Source organism: Lepisosteus oculatus, chromosome 22 (genome assembly GCF_040954835.1).
Source record: "Lepisosteus oculatus isolate fLepOcu1 chromosome 22, fLepOcu1.hap2, whole genome shotgun sequence".
Classification (NCBI taxonomy): domain Eukaryota; kingdom Metazoa; phylum Chordata; class Actinopteri; order Semionotiformes; family Lepisosteidae; genus Lepisosteus; species Lepisosteus oculatus.
Window position 1 is genome coordinate 1,969,178 of NC_090717.1, and position 18,973 is coordinate 1,988,150.

The window sequence follows — 18,973 nt, forward strand, 5'->3', positions numbered from 1 at the left end:
GCTTATCGGGATAAACCCCAGCTCCCCTGTGACCCTGGACTGGATCAAGTGGTTCGAAGATGGATGGAGAGCAACACATGATCTACAGCTGCCTGGCGTTGTAATATCATCCTGCAGCTCACAGCTGGCAGCCCACTGGAGCTCAGCAGGTGTGAGCCTGGCCAGTACCTGGAAGGGAGACTCCTTTTCAAGCTAAGGTTTCTACTGGAAGAGGTGTTAGTGCTCATCCTGCGGTCTGTGTGGGTCCTAATGCCCCAGTGTAGTGACAGGGACACTATACTATAAAAAGGCACCGTCTTTCAGACGAGATGTAAAACCGAGGTCCTGACTCTCTGTGGTCATTAAACATCTCAGGGCGTTTCTTGAAAAGAGTAGGGGTGTAACCCTGGCGTCCTGGCCAAATTACCCCCTGGCCTTTACCAATCGTGGCCTCCTAATAATCCCCATCTCTGAACTGGTTCATCTCTCTGCTCTCCTTCCCACTGAGAGCTGGTGTGTGGGGGGCAGACTGGCGCATCATCCAGGTGGGGCTGCACACTGGTGGTGGTTGAGGGGATCCCCATTACCTGTAATGCGCTTTGAGTGGAGTGTCCAGAAAAAAGCTACATACGATATATATAACTTACACTTATATACCTGCAAGTTAAGCAAGTGCATGCTAAAGCACAGCAAACCTCTGAACACATCTCTGCACTCATCACAGTGTGCGTGTGGTAGGGCACTCTTTGGCATGCCCTTTTCATTTCAAACGTGGCTTTTTATTAGAATTGTTTTCCAGCACAACCGCCTGTTATGGGACAGAATGTTGACAGTTTCGAAGACTCCAGATTTAGGGTGTTGCACTTTCTGCAGACAGCAAACCTGTCCAGACACATGGAGCTGTTAGGGCTTGGATTAAAGTTCTCCTGCTGGAGTGGGTGGAAGGAAAACATAAAATACAGACTCCAGAATAAACAGGAAACCAAACTTTATTAAGCACTTAAACACCACGTTATAATTTCAAAGGCAAGTACATGGCACTATTCATGAAATTTAGCACAGTTATGAAAGGTTATAGATGGATACAAATGGGTAAAGAAAATGAATGGTAATCATAAAAGTGAATTGTTTAATGCCTGGTGTCTGCCTGCAGAATGAAACGCACTCTTTGAGCACACTTCACCACATTGCGGTTTAAGACCAGTGACTTACTGCTGTGTAGTTCAAGACCCCCACTGTGGGACACCAGCAACCTTACAGGAAGTCTTTATTCGAATAGACACCTCTCCCAGACAGAGTCCAACCCCAAAACTCATTTAGGCATCCAGGTGGATGCTGCACATTGGTGGTGGTGGAGGGGAGTCCCCATTACCTGTAAAGCGCTTTGAGTGGAGTGTCCAGAAAAACGCTATATAAGTGTAAGCAATTATTATTATTATAATTATTTACTGTGCACAAAAATGCTGCATCAAATGTCTTTTTTATTGTGTTCCCAAAATCATCATGAGCAACTTTGTGACACCTGACTCTATAGGAGCCTCATGTACTCCTATATAAACGGCGCTCTATGAATTCAGCTGCAGTTATACTCATTTGATTCTGGAGATATTGGAGAGATGGCCTCATTTAATCCAAACCTAGGTGTAGTTAATATGGAGGTGATAAAAAAAGAACTGGTCTGCTTTGGGCCCTGAACTCTTAAGTCATGTGGTCATTCAAGCAATTTATTGACCACAGAACCACAAGATCCTAGAAAATCAGCATTTATAAAACTGGAAAGAGATTTCTTTTTTTGCAGAACTACGTCACAATGATTCTTACGAAGCACTGTGGCAGATTCAGAGGCTGGAATGAAAGAGCACATGCACAAAAAGTTGCAAACACCCTGTGAATATTTCCAGGAAAAAGCATGAGTTTGAGATTACTCGATATTGATTGTTCCAATAAACCCAGAGCTGCGGACGAGTAAGAGCTGTCCGCACCTCTGACCACAGAAAAAATACAGTAGGCAGTTGTATGTTAATGCTGTATATCAAAACCACACCCAAATCAGTATAAACAAAATATTCAAAACTTAACTTGCTCAACACCAGAAGATTTCAAAAGAACTTAAATAAACGGTTACACTTTCAAAGAATTTACTATTTTTTGTTGTTTTTTACCCATCAATGTTCCGCTAGTATCTGTCCGAATGAAAAAAGTGTAACACCTAAATAACTATTAAGAAAGTGGAATAAGGCACTTAAAGATGACCTGGATTAAAATGGCTTGTAACAAAATCGGTAAATACTCAGCTTAAATTCTGTAGAAACAGTATATATTAAAACAATATCAGCTAGGCTAAGTTTAAATACACATACAAAACCTTTCCTCCAATGTCAATAAATGCATTATCAAAACAATACTGTAGTGACCCCTGTAGCAATAACTGTCGGTTGTGTTTGGTATATGTGTGTGCCAGTTGTGTGCTTGTAGTTCTGAAGTTCTACAGTTGCTGCCTGCGGTTCAGAAACCATTAAAACTGCACCTCTGTTCTGTGCCACCTTGTTAACACCACAAAGAAAAGGGCCGATGCGACGCTGGTGTCAGCAGTGGGATTCTGCAATGGATCGAGAAATCAGAGCCAGAGACTGGTGCCATCCCGAAACATGGCAGACCGCTAATCTTAGTGCTGAAACTGGGGTACACCTTAAGGGTCCCGAGCATGGCAGAGACCTTAAGTGGAGCCCCGGGGAGCCCAGCAAATTGATAACGGGCAGGGGAGGAGAAGTAAAGAGAACCACGCCGTTGGGACACTCAGAAACCGATGAGTCTGGACCAGTTCCGTCCTGCAGACACAAAAGTGCAGGAGAGGGGCAGAACCAGTGATCGCGAGGCAGCAGTGTAGGCAGCCCGTGCCGACACGAATCAACAAAACAGCCTGCAGGCTGGAACACGACCAAAAAGTAAATGATGACAGTGGTAAACTACTGCAAAGATATTATTAAGACCATTTTCCATGATGTCAATAACTGAGACCACAAACCACACCACACATTCACACTAACACACAAGTAATACAAAGTTTAATACTGTAGAAACCCCACCCCCTCCACTTCAAGGCAGGTCGACATAGTGTGTCATTTTCTGGTGTGCATCGCCCCAAGTCGTAAAAAGGAGAGAAGCCGCTGTGTGAATAAAAGCACATCAATGAGGTTTTTTTCCCCTAGACTTTAACTTTCAAAACTGCTGGGTGGGACGACTCATTTCCATAAGGCAGCTGTTTGCTGGCCCACAGCTCAAAAGAACGGAGAGGCAGAATACAGTCGACCACACAAACTTCCACCAGTGCTCCGAGGTCAAAAACTGCTGAAAACCATTTCATCTGCAGGCTGTCAACCCAACGAGCTGCAGAGCGCTGCAACAAGCCTCTCCTCGAGCTGCTCTACACTGGCGAGAGCTCCCCACCCTGACCTAGGGGACAAGGACTACAGGTTGGCCATGCTGCGCCGGGGCCACCGGCTCTTGAAATGGGCAATGACTCCAGTCTCAAAAGGAAGAGCACGTCCCACGTTAGGAGCACTGGAGTGTGTGCCCTGCTTCCATCCCTTACAGGCGCAGGGAAAACGCTGGCACAAGCCCGGCGCCCACGACATTCCAAGTCTCGTCTTGGCCGGAGTACCAAGAGCCAGCGGCAGGAGAGCCGAATCGCGGCTCCCTGGAAGAGACTGTTCCCGGGAGAGCTCCAGTGTTCTCCACCCCCGCCGATCACGGAGTAGCGGCACCGCGGGCGAGGAAGGAGCGCGTTCCTTCTCGGATTAGATCCCTCCTGGGGAGGAGCCGGCAAATCCCCAGGACTCTGGCGCAGGTCGCCGAGTGAAGCACTGCTCTGCAAGGCCAAGTATCCGAAGGGGGAAAACGTGCCCTGCAGGCTTGCTCCCACATCCTAGATGGGATGGAAGGAATGGGGCGAGGGAGGTCCGACCAACAAGTCACGTCAGCTGCAGTGACAGCACAACGGTCAGTGGGAACGCAGTGATCCAACTGTATTCGAAAAATGTCCTGACACTTCGGTCTTTTAGAGCGCACCGTTGCTGATGACTGCAAGATGCGCTTCTTTTTTACTAAAGCTCTCAAAATTGTTGCATTCCAGCGGCCTTATGGAACTAGTGGCACTGTGGCTTTAACAGCATCTATAGCAACAGTCGTCCACCCGGCTCTGCTGTGCCTGCTGGGCTCTTCTTGGTGCTTACTTGATCAGACTTCTGCACTCAGGCTTTCATTCCAAAAACACTTTGGCCAAAGTACATGATCGGCAACAACCGCGGCCTACCTAACTTCATGCAGTCTCTCCCCAACTCGCGAATGAAGAATCGGCTCCCTTATTTTGGGCAAGTAGTTTACAAAGGCCAGACGCAGGTAGGGGCGACACCGACACTCCAGACCGAGTGCTTGTTCTGCTTGACCCACTGCACGAGCGCTGTCCGGAAACCCACTCTTCAGCACAGCGGACTCCGAATCAAAATTCGGAAAATAACTTTAAACAACCTTTTTTAACAGAAAGCTGAAATCAGTTATTCAGCGATTTAAACTTGGACTGGAGCAAGACACAGGATCCCCCTGGGCCCAGGGCTGAGATCCGCTGTTCTGAAGAAGTGGCAAATGAAACGTTCAGAAAAAGCAAAAAGATGACATCCTTAAACCTCAAACCTCAGTGTGTCGCTCTGAAAAATGGCGGAAATACGGATCAGGAGGAGGTTAGGCCCATCACGTCGAGATTATCTTTGGTTCCTCTAAAGAAGAGCTCTTTTTTTAACACTGATTTTGATCTCTTAGAGCTTCCTGAGGCACAGGAAGTGGGACGAAAGAGAACAGGAAGCCTTCTTCAGAATACTGCAACATAAGAGTGCTCTCGGAAACTCCACGTATTCAAGATCGGCGTTTTCACGGGAACAGTCAGAAACGGAGAGTTATACTGACTGCAAAGCTTTGGATGGGTAATATCCCATATAAATAGGAATGTGTGTATTACGAACAAGAGCCTTAATATTCCCTAAAACAGATATACTGGATCAAGATATAAACATGTACACACCACGACAGGACAGCCCTCACACATCGAGGCGGTACAGATCCAGAACTCGTGACGCTGACGGGGTCCGAGCCTCGGGACCAGGGGGAGGCAAACCGGTGGGCACGACTCTGGCCGCTTCTCCAGGTCGTTCGCGCAGAGCTGACCCATCGGCCCAACGAGGGGGTTACCCGCGCCTCCCGCCCCCTCACTGGGCCTCGTCCCGGCCGCCGTCGTCCCGGAAGAAGACGAACTCGGCGGGGGGCTCGTCCGGCCGCCGGCCGGCCCCCCGCAGGACCTCCCGGGGCTCCCGCAGGAAGACCAGCAGCACGGTGATGTTGTCCGTGGAGCCGCGGCCCCTGGCCAGGGCCACCAGCCCCTCGGCCGCCCCCGCCGCCGCCCCGCCGGCCTGCCGCAGGTGCTCCAGCACCGCCCCCGCCGCCTCCCGCGGCTGCACCGCGTCGAAGAAGCCGTCGCAGGCCAGCAGCAGGAAGTCCTCAGCGCCGCCCAGGGGGAAGGAGGCGCCGTCGGGCTCTCCGGAGACGTAGGGCTTCTGGTCGAAGTCGCCTGGAGGCCGGGGGGAGAGGGGAGGGGACACGTGAGGCCACCTTCCACTGGGGCCATTACAGAACCCTGCTGGGTCAGAGACCCATAACGAGAACAGGGCCGCAGGACGGGAGCCTTGCAGGACCCAGACGTGATCCGAAAATACTTTACAGCCCCATTTCTCGCTGCTTCTCTTGCATCTGAGCAGCTATGTTTGGCACATACAGAGACTGACCAAAAACACGGTGCATATAAATATTAAAACTATTACATAAAAGCGTCAATCCATAACACAGTCATTACACATCACTCCTACAGGAAACCACACAGCTTCCCCGAACCTGTAAGTTTACTCCACCCACAGGCGCTCGAAAAGCCTTTAATTGCACAACACCCCCTTCATTCTTGCACAGAACAACTCACTGCACTTGCCCGTAAACCGATACTCCTTCACTGTGAGCCTGCCGAGATCTCGCCACACACACACGGAAATGGTGCGCTTTGTTCCGAGCGGATGTGAAACCAGAGAAGAGGAGCGTGCCTTGACAACGTCCCCTCCGGTCGCAGCTCGGAAACGATTCAATACTGCACGAGACATCCAGTGCGCTCGGTTAGTATCCCAGTGCAATCCCAGCCTCCACGCGGTTTCGCCAGACGTCACCCACCTATGGCTCGAGAGACCGCGTAGGTGCCGTTCACTCTCCAGCAGCCCATGAAGGCAATACACCCTCCCAGATCCTCGATCCGCTTCTTCTCATCCTGGGGAGGGAGGGACACCCGATCATGACCAAACCCCAGATTCCCCCCTCATCTGAAGGTCAAACCTTTCAGCTGCTGAGCTGGGCCGCATGTCTGTTTTCACACCCCAGGCACGGTCTGACCAGCGGTTTCAATTAGGTGCACCTAGCACCTCTTCGCTTTTTATTTTTGGTACATTTTGAGAGTCAGATCTCATAGTGGGTGAGTTTCTTCTTTTGCGTGCACTGAAGAATGGGCCTCCCTAAAGCATTCGCCTGGCCTACACATCTGCCAATCCATTAATACAAAACCAGCCCTTTGTTTAGTGGGGGTGTTTTTATAAATGGAATTCTTCACAGGGTCCCTGAAATGAGAATGACAAACAACTTGACAGTCCGTTTCAGGGGCTGTACACGCAGCTGATCAAGAAAGTACAACAGCTTCAGAAGGACACTTGAGTCTCAACAGGATGGATTAACAGCTGGCACGGTTAACCGTTTCACACCTGTGTGACTCCTGTCAATCTGATGGACACTTGGATGCTTGTCCAACTGGGACCCAGCTGAGCCGACAGCCGTGCACTAACACTGCAGAGTTACACACGGCTCTGGGTTTGAAAATCAAGTGGCCACGCCTCAGCCACAGCTGGATCACAGGATCAGCTGGTCCTTTTTTTTTGTCCATAAGACCAAACGAAAGAGGGCCACTCAGACCATCCAACCTGTCCTGGGAGTAATTAATTGATCTCAGGGTCTCATCCGGCTGTTTCCTGAAAGCACCCAGGCTATCCACTTTAACAACATGCCTGGGTGACTTGTTCCACACCATCACCACTCTTTGTGTAAATGATTGCCTCTTATTCTCAGCTTTGAATCCCCACAGCTTCCAGTTGTGGCCTCTGGTTCTTGCTCACCCCCTTGGCTGATTTTGTCAATACCTTGGAGGGTTTTGAGAAGTTGGATCAGGTCCTTCCCCTCCTTCTCAAAACTAACTTTTAGTCTGTTCAAAACGGAAAAGCTTCAGTTTTTGTAGGCTTTCGGTGCTATCAGACCAGGAATGTATACGAATACTTTTCCCTAGCTTGATTCCAGAGTGGTGTCTTTGTCCACTGGCCACCGGCCCTTACCTCTCTCTCAGGCTTGTGGGGCTCCATCAGAGTGACCACTTGTCCTTCTCTCACCAGCATGGCCTGCGAGTCGCCCAGCCAGGCCACGTGAAGGCAGTCTCCCGCCAGCAGCACCGCCACCCCAGTACTCCCACTGCGCAGACGCTGCCAAGCAGCACACACAGCTGTCAGAGGGGCCTCTTACACACACAGGACAGTACGGTTGTCACGCCAAAGAAAAACCACTAGCACAGTGCTTTTTAAGAGACAGGAACCAGCCTTTACTATTATTGTGCGTCATACTGGCGTAACGCGACTTTTCTTGTTTGAGGCTGCAGTAGGAATTCACACTCCCTTCTTTTGGGCAACAAAACCTTCTCATTTCATCACAGTCAGGACTGCGAAACACTCTGTCCCCCCTCCTTGCTGCACCACTGGAACAAGGCCATTGTTTTGGTCACGCCCATGCGATTGTGGAATCGCCACCAGTGCCTTTTCGTCTCCATGGTAGCGAACTGCACAGCTGTACGCTAAGGTGAGGAAGGGCAGGCAGACTCCGCCTCCCATTCGCTTTCCGAGCCAATCATCTTCCAGCACGTCGCAGGCAGCACCGCCCCCTCACTGGAGGATCAGCTCTGACTGGACGAGAGGCATTTCACTCACAGATAGCCTGCACATGCCCAGTGGCCGCGGACATCACCGCGACAGCCGAGGGAACCTAATCGAGCTGCGGCCTGTCGGCTCAGGCTGGGCAAGCGATCACAGAGCTCAGCCTGCGCCTATACCAGCTGAGCCAAAGACAACCTCCGCCCACAGCCCAGTCCGTCCGCAGCATGAACTCGAATTAACGACTGCGGAGCCCAGCGAAGCCAGTTTCTGGGACCTGGTTCACAGGCCCGCTTCTGCGAAAACTGTCCCGGGGCCAGGTGGGATTTCCACAGAGGAAACAACAGACGAAAGCACGCTCACCTCTCTGCTGGCTTTCTCCCGGAACATGTCGTCCGTCTGGGTGAAGGCGCTCTTCAGGGCCAAGGCTGGGTCGCTCAGCAGCGCCTCATGCTGGCCGACGTTGACGTGCAAGTGCGTGGCTGCGTACGTCGCCGCGTCCACTCCGCCGTGCCCGTCGAAGACCGCGAAGTAACTGCGCTCGGTCTGGTCCTGGGAGAGGAGAGGAGAAAGTCACCCCATCGGGTGTCAGCCATTTTATCATGCACTTGGCACTCCAGTTGCCATTACGCAGGACAACGCCCCCCCCCTCTGAGCCCCCTGTTATCAGCGACGGGCCGTTGACCCTCCGCAGGGTCTGTGCGCGAAGTGGTGGATCAGAGGAGCACTGAGCCACTGAGCATTTCCAACAACAAGCACCAGAGCGTCCGAAGCTGGACAGACAAGAGCACTACAGTACTGACACTCTCTTCTGGAATTCCCACGATTTTCTTTTGTTTGTTAACTTTTAATTTATTAAAGAAACAGTCTACCTGTAAAATGTACGTGTGCTTTTTTCCCTTTCTTAGTTAAGACGACATTTTTTCGAATTATCAGGCAGAGACAGGAGGTTTAATATAGAAACATAACTACTTGAGCAACATAGAAAACTATAAACGTTGAGACAAAAATGACATCTTACTTCAAAAAGTGAAACTGGGTCTTAATTGGGAAATGGACTGTCACGGTTAATCTGTATTTCCTAAACCTTTCTGCTTGCAGATTGAGAACAAACGTTATCTTTTCCCCAATATACATCTCATTCACGATACAGTATTAATCCACCATACAGGTGTTGGAGGATCTTGAACACACCATTCTCTCACGATTTGCTTTTTCACTAGCGGATAGGAGAATTCCTAATACACAGCTGTCTGTGGGCTCTGCTTGCTCCGGACACCGAGGCATCTGAGAGTTAGGCCTTGTGCGCCGTCTGCGACAGAATACAGCCGAGCTCCCACGTCGAAAATCACCCTCAATTTGATGGGGAAGGGCGCCTTAAATTTTTATTTTGAAAAAAAAATGCGGTTATTTCCTTATATTCCAGACGTTTTGTCGAATGCTGGGTGCATAGTCATGACTGATTGCCCGCAAGAAAAAAGCACACGATGAAAAGGAAGGATCTGCTTCGGCCAGGATTTTCTCTCTGGTCCTGTATCTCGAACATCTGGGCTTGGCCTGCTGGGAATTGGACCCAGAGCTCCATGGGCTCTTTCAATCTGTAAGTCAAGTTCAGGGGGAGTCTGAGCTGTTCTTTGATGAGTTTTTCGCAAAACTCAGCTCACTTTCGTCTGGAAGTCCTTAAACTTTCAGGTTTTCTCTCCTTGATTCCCCTCCAGAGTATCCTTCAGTTTAATCTGTCTCCGTGTCTGACGCGAGTCTTCAGTGACCCCTGCTCCCCTGTGTCCGCGCCCCACGCCTCGCTGCGCTCAACCCACTCTTCTGCCTCGTCTGCCCCCATATCTGTTGGATTCAGTTCTTCAGTGAAATTCGTGAATTTTTTTGTTTGTTCCTGAAGACTCCTGCCTCGGAGTCCCCCGAGCTCGGCGTCAGCTGCTTCGACCTCCCTCTTCGTCCTCCAACCCCGCTCTCTGGTGCTTTTGTGTGTGTGCGTCTCTTCCTTTGCCTCGTGTCCCTGTTGTCGCCCAACACTGGGCATAAAACGGAGCAGACACTAACACAGCAGTATCGGGGCCTTGTGCACCATGCAGAGGGCTGCCAAAGACTTGTCCATCCCACGTCTTACAGGGAGATCAAATTAATGTACGAGACTCTGTGCATTACAATTTATGAAGACGCAGCTTTTAACTACCATTCAAATGGCACTTTTTCTCGAAAAGAGTAAGGGTGTTACCCCAGGCCAAATTTCCCCCTGGCTTTTCCCCAATCATGGCCTCCTAATAATCCCCATCTCTGAACTGGCTTCATCACTCTGCTCTCCTCCCCACTGAGAGCTGGTGTGTGGGGAGAGGACTGGCGCATCATCCAGGTGGGGCTGCACACTGGTGGTGGTGGAGGGGATCCCCATGACCTGTAAAGTGCTCTAAGTGAACTGTCCAGAAAGATCTATATAAGTGTAAAGAATGATTATTATTATTATTATTAAGCACAGTACCAAGAGGCTATTCTAAGACTTGTGGTCCAGGACGACACCTGATTTCTGAAAGCAGTTAGAAAGTGCAAACCCAGGAAGAAAAGCTTCACTAGTTTCGGGGGTAGTGTGCTCGGGTTTCAAGCCCTGGGCGGCCCACGCAGACCCCCCGTGACTGGTGGCCAGCTCACCTCCAGGCCGAAGAGCTGGTTGAAGTGGGTCAGCACCACGTGGCGGTCCTCCATCTTCCTGCGGGCGTTGCGGATGGCGTGGGCCGAGGCGCGGAGGAAGCGCCGGCCCGCCGGGGGGGGCTCGCGGCTCTGCTGCCTGGCCCGGCACACCTCCAGCAGCTCGTTCAGGAAGCGGCGCTGCAGGGGCTCCGAGCGCATCACTGGGAGACACGACAGCGGAGAAGCAAGACAGCGTGAGAGCTGACCCCCCCTGACAGGCTCCCCAGCCCCGTTCAGCCCCCGATTGACCAGAAGCCTACAGTACAGAATGAGCGCGAAAATGAAGAATGAAAACCGCGACAAGCGTTCACTTAGCACTTACAACTGAAATTCCCTTTGTGGCCAGCAGGGGTCGTAAGAGAGCTGCTCACTACACTCTGGTATAATCATAATAATAATTGCTTACACTTATATAGCGCTTTTCTGGACACTCCACTCAAAGCGCTTTACAGGTAATGGGGATCCCCTCCACCACCACCAATGTGCAGCCCCACCTGGATGATGTGACGGCAGCCATAGTGCGCCAGAACGCTCATCCACACATCAGCTCTCAGTGGGGAGGAGAGCAGAGTGATGAAGCCAGTTCAGAGATGGGGATTATTAGGAGGCCATGATTGGTAAGGGCCAATGGGAAATTTGGCCAGGATGCCGGGGTTACACCCCTACTCTTTTCGAGAAACGCCCTAGGATGTTTAACAACCACAGAGAGTCAGGACCTTGGTTTTACATCTCATCCGAAGGACAGCGCCCGTTTACAGTATAGTGTCCCCATCACTTTACTGGGGCATTAAGACCCACATGGACCTCGGGTTGAGCGCCCCCTGCTGGCCCCACTAACACCTCTTCCAGCAGTAACCTTAGTTTTTCCCCAGGAGGTCTCTCCTATCCAGGTACTGGCCAGGCTCACACTGCTGAGCTTCAGTGGGTTGTTAGTTGTGAGCTGCAGGGTGATATGGCTGCTGGCCATGTTGCTCTTGGTTACAGACACAACCACACTGCCTGCCAGCTGCTATTCAGCGCACTTCTCAGCAGCTAACTGTGTCTTAGCACTAATAAAGTGCGACGTCTGGGACAGAGGCACAAGTTTCCCACAAGGCACAAGCTGAATTTTCTGACTGCACAGAAAAGTATTATTATAGGCTGATGGGACAATGCATGTTAAATGCAACATGAAATTGCATTTTGTACAGCCATTCAGTCCAGACGAGAATGACCCTTTGCGTGATGCACGGGGGAAGAGATCAAAGACAGCCTAAAAAATGGTCTCATTTGCTGTTCACGGCTGCCACGAGTAAACTGAATTAACAACACACAGACAGCGCATTCAGAGCTCTGTGCACTACAGAAAACTAAAAGCTGACGGATAATGTCAGAAGAGATCAAGATGGAATTCTTGTTTTGCAATGTCAATTAAGAATGAGTGTGTAATGTATTTTTATCCTTAGCATTTAGAAAGGGAAGAAAAAAAACTGGCCGCGCTTAAGGAGCTAATTACGATCAGCACTTTCAGCCTTTAGCTCTCGAGGTGTCCCGTCTCCCTATTGGCGACACCTGCTGAGACTGAAGGACCAGGTACAGGCAGGGCAGCAGGTCGTTTCTCTAAATGGAGCCAGGATCTGCAGCCCACGCTGTGCAGCACTGCGGCCGTAAAGCTACAGTGCCTGGCAGACTGGCGCAAGGACAGGCTCTTGAGCGCCACACAGCGCCTCCTGTTAGCCAAGGCTTGCTCACACTGCCCCTCCCCCAACACTCGGCGATCTGCACAGAGGAGCAGAGGTGCTGAGCTTTCCCTGCTGGGGGGGTACAGGACCGATCAGCTCCACCCTTCCAGTTTTCAATGCAAAGTGGGAGACAGGGGCTGCGCCCAGAGGGGGTACAGTGCCCTGCTCAGTGCCTGGTGGGGGGGGGGGGACGACACTACTTTGTTCCTCTGTGGTTGTGGTCAGCCCATGGATAATCTGGCTGCACAATAACAAAGTTAATGATGCTAATTAGATCCTGCTCTAACGGGAATGGGTCTCGAATGTGCTGCTCGCCCTCCCCCCCCCGCCAGCGCACTCGTGATGAGCCCTGGGCCGCCAGCGCTGGCGCTGCCCACCGCGATGGGACAGGAGCCACGGACAAGATAAAACCACTGCCCCATCCCTCTCCCTCCCCTGGACAAATGCTGCAAAGCAAAGATCATTCTACCTCAATCTGGGCCACATAGACAGGATTCAAATCAGAGATCGGGCTGCTCCTGCCCCTCTCCCTCCCTTCCAGATCTGCCCGACAATCACTAAAAGAGGCATCTGGCCCCCTGCTCTTCAACTGCTTATCGCTGCTTACATTTCCACAACAAATAAGGCAATTACCAACCATGTCTGAAAATGGCTAAAGCAGCAGTCTCAGTGATGGAGCGCCTAGGAGTCCAGTCACGCCCCTCTTCGGAGGCGACTGTGCTCTTGGAGAAGCGAATGAAGCCAGTGCTGCCACTCAAGCTCTGACTGGGGGGCGGGGAGGACTTGCTGGTGGCGGCCAGTGGCCCCGCTGCAGGCTTTCCTGGCTCCAGGCTCCCACGCCACACGGGTCACGAGGGCTGAAAGACAGCCTCTCGTCGGGAGCCTCTCTCATCTTCTCGCAAACGGGGCCTGAAACGGTCACCAGCCTGGAGCAGGCGTCGGTAAAAAAAGCCCGCAGCTGGCGAAACGTGAACTGGATCCCACTGCTGTGCGTGATGGGAGTCTTCCCTCCCTCCCAGTCCAGCGCACCCGACAGGAACACAGGACACTCCGGCCTGGACAGGCTCAGAGGGCAGAATGGTTCGACTGTAACCTCTCTGAGGACTAGAATACCCCACAGGGGGGCCGCGGGGCACTCACAGGGGGCTGCCTGCTCCTGCTCCTGGGCGAAAGCCGACAGGTCACTCTTCAGCAGCTCTGCAACGGCCGCGTGGGACAGGGCCGCACTGAGCCCTTCCGGGGCATTCCTGTAGGGGGCAGCAAACACACCGGGGGCTTAATCAGCAGGTGCCAGAACCCAGGAATCCTCTGAGCCCAGCACTGCGCGCTCCCAGAGCAGGAGGCTGACCGGGGGCAGGGGCTCTCCTCTGGGGCTCTGGGGAGCCCATGTCCACAGAGTCTGCACTCTGACCTCTCACACGGGGGGCTCTGAGGGAGTGGGAGACGACTTGGGGAACACCTGAAGGACCCGAGACCAGTGGAGACTGCTGGCACAAAACTCAGAGCATGCAGTTTTCCATACCTGACTAAACGAATATGCACCTATAACATGAAAAAGGGTCTTATTGTTTTTTTTTTCTTGTACACAGATTTGAGGTGTTATGAGGGAAACTGTGTTCAGTAGAAACAGAAAAGCAGAAGTCTTGCCCTCGTGCTGGTTTGTTTTGGGATGTGTGCAGAGAGAATCTCCAAGTCCAACATGACATGAGGAAATAGGATTCGCCGCGTCTTCCTGCCCGGACAGCCCGGACAGGCTCGGGCAAGCAGGCAGGAACCACGGTGCTTGGATTCCCGGCATTTCCGGAATTCCAAAGGCTCACCCTCATCTCCCATCACGTGGGGAGCAGCGCCCTCCCGGAGCGCCAGCCCACCCAGAGGCGGAGCAGTTACTGGCGGACCGCAGCAGCGGACACACTCCCTGGCTCAGAGGGCCAGGCGTCTTTCACCAGGTCTGAGCAACGGAAACTCAGGGTTAGGGCTTCACAGGAAACAGCAGACGACAAACTGCGCCTTGGTTACAACGTGGTTCAGAAAATAAAGACGAACGTTCTGAGAGACACTAAATAGGCAGTATTGGAACCAAGAGTGTGTGTTGTGCTATTACTGCACCTCGGTATATTTTTCTACAACTGCTACTATTCTATTTTATACTGGTTATGAAGCAAAAGTGCTGTCAAAACAAAAATCACTGTTAAATTCCCAGTCGTACATGCTTTAAGCCAAATCAGATCAATGAACTGATTGATTAATACAGTGTGTTAAAATAACTCTCCACATTCACGAACACCTGCATTTTCTCAGGTGGACATGGTGGACCCCCCCACTCCTGCCAGTCACCCCCCCCAGCACAGACAGGAAGGACGCCCCACTACACTGGCTTCACCAGGGAACCTCCCCCCACTGTACAGACACCAGGCTCCCGACTCCTGACACTCGAACACACACGAAGGCGCTGTTCCCACTGCCTCCCTGTAAGATTTCTGCGCGGCTTAAAATGAAAGGAGGAAACGGAAAGGAACAGAAGAATAGAAACTTCTGAAAGGCAGAAAAAAAAAAAAGAGTCACATCTGCCCATCCCTTCCTCTGAGAGGAAAGGGCCGGAAACTCCCCCCCGTTCAGGGCACAAGAGAAAGATAGAGGAGGGGGGGCCGGGAGTCTGCACCGCTGCACTGAGAGAGGAAGTGGGCCGAGAAACAGGAAGCGAGAACAATGGCCCGCCCCCTCACAGGAAGCCAGCGCCAACTTCCAGAGAGCCCGGGAGGAGGGGGGTCAAAGGTCAACTCGGTTACCAACGGCAACAACGCGCTGCTTGAAACCTGGAGTCCACACCAGACCTGCAGAGCAGTGGAGACATGTCTTAACCAAACCTTCCCCTGGAAAAGGGTCTGAGGAAGCTTGCAGACTTCAAAACCTGTGCAGAATATCCCATTTGAGCAAGCTGCACACAAAGGAAGACATTTCTATTGCTAACATACCAGCATAGACATGTTTATATACTGTATATATAAAATGGCGTTGCAGGTGTTGGAAACCGTATTGTTTCAGGGCAGTGGGCACCGTCAGACACTGCTGGGCGCTGTAGGGCAGGAACTCCAGGTAAGCAGAAGAGAATTATTCACCACCCTGTGCCTAAACACGCAGGTGGACAGGAAAGGCACTGCTGCGAATCCCTGAGGTATCTACCACGACCTCAGCTCAGGCTCGGACAGTGAGAGACACAGCCCTGCCCGTTTCCCGTTTCTAACACTCGCACGACGAGGCTCCAAAACCTCACACATCAGCGGTTGACCTTTTGTGTAAGGAACCTGCTACCCTTCAGTCGAGTCTCGGTGCGATTCAGCTTCCTCAGCCCTCAGGCTCCCATCCACAACCCAGAGGCTGCTGCTGCTGCTGCAGCTCGTCTCCAGGGTGGGAAGGGTCTGCCCTTGGCGTCTGTGGCTGGAGTGGGAGACGCTCTGGTCCAACAGACCTCACTCCCGCCCTTGTCCGCCCGCTTGCAGTGACACAAGTAGCATCGGGCGGCGCGTGATGAACGATTACCCAAACTGGTTATGCCTCCTGCTCTAAGGGGACTGGGCCTCGCCCTCCTGCCCGCACACTCGCTGCTGCTGCCCACTGCCCTGCCCTCTGAGCGCGGGGGTCAGAGGTCAGGTGAGCCCCCCACCACCACCCCAGAGTCGCCTTACCTGGCTCTCAGCAGCCGTAGGGCCACGTCCAGGCACTCTCCGCGAATCTCAGCCTGGCTGACAGTGCCGCTTAAGGGGCTCACGGGCAGCGGCTGCTCGGGGCCCAGGGGCCCGGGGAACTCCTTCACCAGCTCGTCCAGGAAGCTCCGGGCCGCCTGCTCCTCCGTCCCCATGACCGGCGCTTCAGCGAGCTCCTGGATTCTGCAGGAGAGGGGGAGAGAGAGACGGGTCTTGACTCCTCAGCGCCGGGAGCTCCGGGAACAGCGCCGAACACACCCGCCTTTGCATTTTGTTGTTCCTCGGCGCCACACAAAAGGTAAAAATCCCACCCACTGTGCCAAAGCAGGAGAGCAACCGAAGTGAAAGTCGCCGTGAGCAATCTTATATCTGAAATGGGGGCAATTAAGAAAAGCGTTCCAAAAAACTTGGGGGGAAAAAGCACTTTGCAAACAGAATGCGGTGTTAAACCGCCGTGCTCTGTATTGGGACTCTACTGTAATCTAACATGGCATATTTTAAATCTCTGAAGGCTTCGTGCGCGCCTCCCTGTACTGCATCTGAGCGGTAAGCCAACGGGTTCAGAAGTGGCATCGCACGAATAAACAGCGAACAGCGCCGAAAAACACCTCGAGATTTAGCAACTCCGTATAAAATCAGAAAGTGATGCCAGGTGCAAAATACATCCCTGTCCTTATCCCTCACTTTCTCGGCGCCCTATCGGGGTCAGAAACGACTAAATCGCGCAAAAGCTCCAGGAAGCGAAGAAGCTTTTGACACCGATATTCGCACATGACGCTTCTCTCCTTTATCGGCGTTTGCAGTAGCCCGTGAGAAGGAAAACACTTAATATACCTTGGGTTTTCAGACAAAAGCATCGGGTTTCGACAAGAATGAAGAAGATTTCTTAAAAAAACAAACAAACACGCTCCTGCAACGCTACTGGAAAACACACACAGAAGCATGCAGAATAACTTTACCCCCAGATGCACGCCCTTGTAAACGCAACCCCTAGTCTCCTCGAACGCGTGCAAAACGTCAGCCGATCCAATGGTCCGCAGCAGCGCAGGCCACAGGTCCGAAATCAGGCTGGACCTTCAAGAAGGAACAGTTACATGCGTGCATTGCGGATCTGCAGCCAAGGAGCGCGGACAAATGATACATACTCCACCTTTCCTTTTACTCGTGAGCAGCTTTGCAATAAAAAAAAACCTCGAGCATAGCACATGTCCACTACATTTGTATTTTTACCCGATCTGACGCGCAGAGGGGAGGCCGAGTGCGACTTCAAAGACTCATTTGCAACTCCTTCTGCGCCTTTTCCGTGACAGTCACCCCGTTACGGTACTGAAGTCACTCGCCAGACAACGGCAAGAAAAGACAGACGCGCTCCCCCCTACTAAAGGGTGTCCACAGTATACCACCCCGTCGCAACCACCAAGGCACGCCAGCAGAAATTAATTTATCTCAAACCTCAAACGTGCGGCTTTTCCCCGCGGGCATGTACGGGACGTCCCGGGTCACTGGAACATGCGGAGCCTCATCGCTCTGCTCTGCCCTGCCGATACCCCCTCACGCCCTTCTCTCGGGTCCCGACACCCGACAGCACTCACACACACCAGCCCAGAAAAATACTGACATGCGCTCTTGTCTCGGCTAGTCCAGGAGTCAAATCACGTCCGCCCCAGTACGCACGCTCAGTAGGGGCCGGGTTACCCAACACCATACCGCACCGCCCTCTAGTGGCAATATGTAGAGGTGCGTTATTTTTATCCCTGCCGGCACGATTTCTGTCTGACACCGCCCATTATTATTTCAACGGTCAGATTTCAAGGTTTGGTATTGATTAAAACTGCTGACCGAGATAAAAGTAAAAACACTCGGAAAACGGAGGTCGCATCGAGAGTCGTAAAGAAATCTGACGTCTTCATCATCATCATCATCATCATCATCATCCAGGTGGGGCTGCACGCTGGTGGTGGTGGAGGGGATCCCCATTACCAGTACAGACTGTTCTTTGAGTAGAGCGTCCAGAAAAAATTGAATGAGAATTGTAAAAAAAAACAACTGTAATGAAGGGACTAGTGAATATGCAGGGCATAATATAATACACGTGCAGCTTCTTGTGGATAGGCACAAAAACCAAGGTGATCTGTTGGCTGGGATTCCGTCCTCTCACTGCTACGGACTGGGTTCGACTCCCTGCCAGGGAACGTCCTGCTTCTTTTCAAAACGGAGAACAGGAGGCACTTCTTTACCCTAAGGGTGCTGGGAGTGTGGAACAAGCTGCCCAGCCTTTGGATGAGACCACTTCAGTCACGGGAAAGAGGCAAAGCGCATTCTGCTCCCGGGGCGCGAGGCTCAGCCTCATTCTCGGGCGGATGCAGGACTGACCTGCGGCTCGTCAACAGTTCAGGGCGACAGGGGTTGATAATCAGGGTGCAGGGTGCTTATTCATAGTTTCTTGAAACACTATAGAAGTGGAACAACAGAGCCACGGGCCCAGTGACTTATGATTCTTGTTCTGCCTGAGCTCCCCTTTACCTCGTTGGTCTAATTAGTTAATTAGGTGTAAAACTGTTATACTTCTAACCTGTTTCTAAACTGTGCCCCATAGCTAGCTGTACCATTAATGAATTGAGCGTTTTGAATCGACTGTTAAAGCCTAAATAGACCTCCCATACGTCTCCAATTAAGGAAACAATTAGATGAATTGTTTAATTGACCACTGCGGAGGGGACAGAAACTGGGGGACACCAGGCACCCCAGGAGACGCCTGCCGAAGAGAGACAGCTGGAAGGCAAAGAGTGAAGCAAATTCTTGTTACCCACCAACAAGCAACAGG

The 18,973-nt window shown here is 51.9% G+C and overlaps 1 protein-coding gene across 3 annotated transcripts; it reads right to left on the reverse strand.

Moving 5' to 3' along the window:
* Positions 1-950: 950 nt before the first annotated feature.
* ppm1f (protein phosphatase, Mg2+/Mn2+ dependent, 1F) lies at positions 951-17,776 on the reverse strand. Of its 3 annotated transcripts, XM_069182214.1 has the most exons (9): positions 17,602-17,776; positions 17,109-17,223; positions 16,132-16,332; positions 13,586-13,692; positions 10,686-10,885; positions 8,388-8,576; positions 7,440-7,583; positions 6,241-6,334; positions 951-5,596 (listed from the first exon to the last, which is right to left on the reverse strand). In XM_069182214.1, exons 3-9 carry the CDS (start codon positions 16,302-16,304, stop codon positions 5,238-5,240), a joined length of 1,266 nt encoding a protein of 421 aa, XP_069038315.1. In that variant the 5' UTR covers positions 16,305-16,332; positions 17,109-17,223; positions 17,602-17,776; the 3' UTR covers positions 951-5,237. The 3 variants fall into 3 exon arrangements, with proteins under 3 accessions (XP_069038315.1, XP_069038314.1, XP_069038316.1); XM_069182213.1 differs by lacking the exon at positions 17,109-17,223; XM_069182215.1 differs by lacking the exons at positions 17,109-17,223; positions 17,602-17,776 and adding an exon at positions 17,380-17,504.
* Between the last annotated feature and the right edge of the window lie 1,197 nt (positions 17,777-18,973).

Bases quoted from the DNA above. Each gene is read 5' to 3' on its own strand.
- ppm1f (XM_069182213.1), bottom strand. From the start codon at position 16,304: ATGGGGACGGAGGAGCAGGCGGCCCGGAGCTTCCTGGACGAGCTGGTG. The intron at 8,577-10,685 runs GTGAGCTGGCCA...CTCCTCTCCCAG, and splicing joins ACCAGCTCTTCGGCCTGGAG to GACCAGACCGAGCGCAGTTA. The intron at 7,584-8,387 runs GTGAGCGTGCTT...GCTGCTTGGCAG, and splicing joins GGGAGAAAGCCAGCAGAGAG to CGTCTGCGCAGTGGGAGTAC.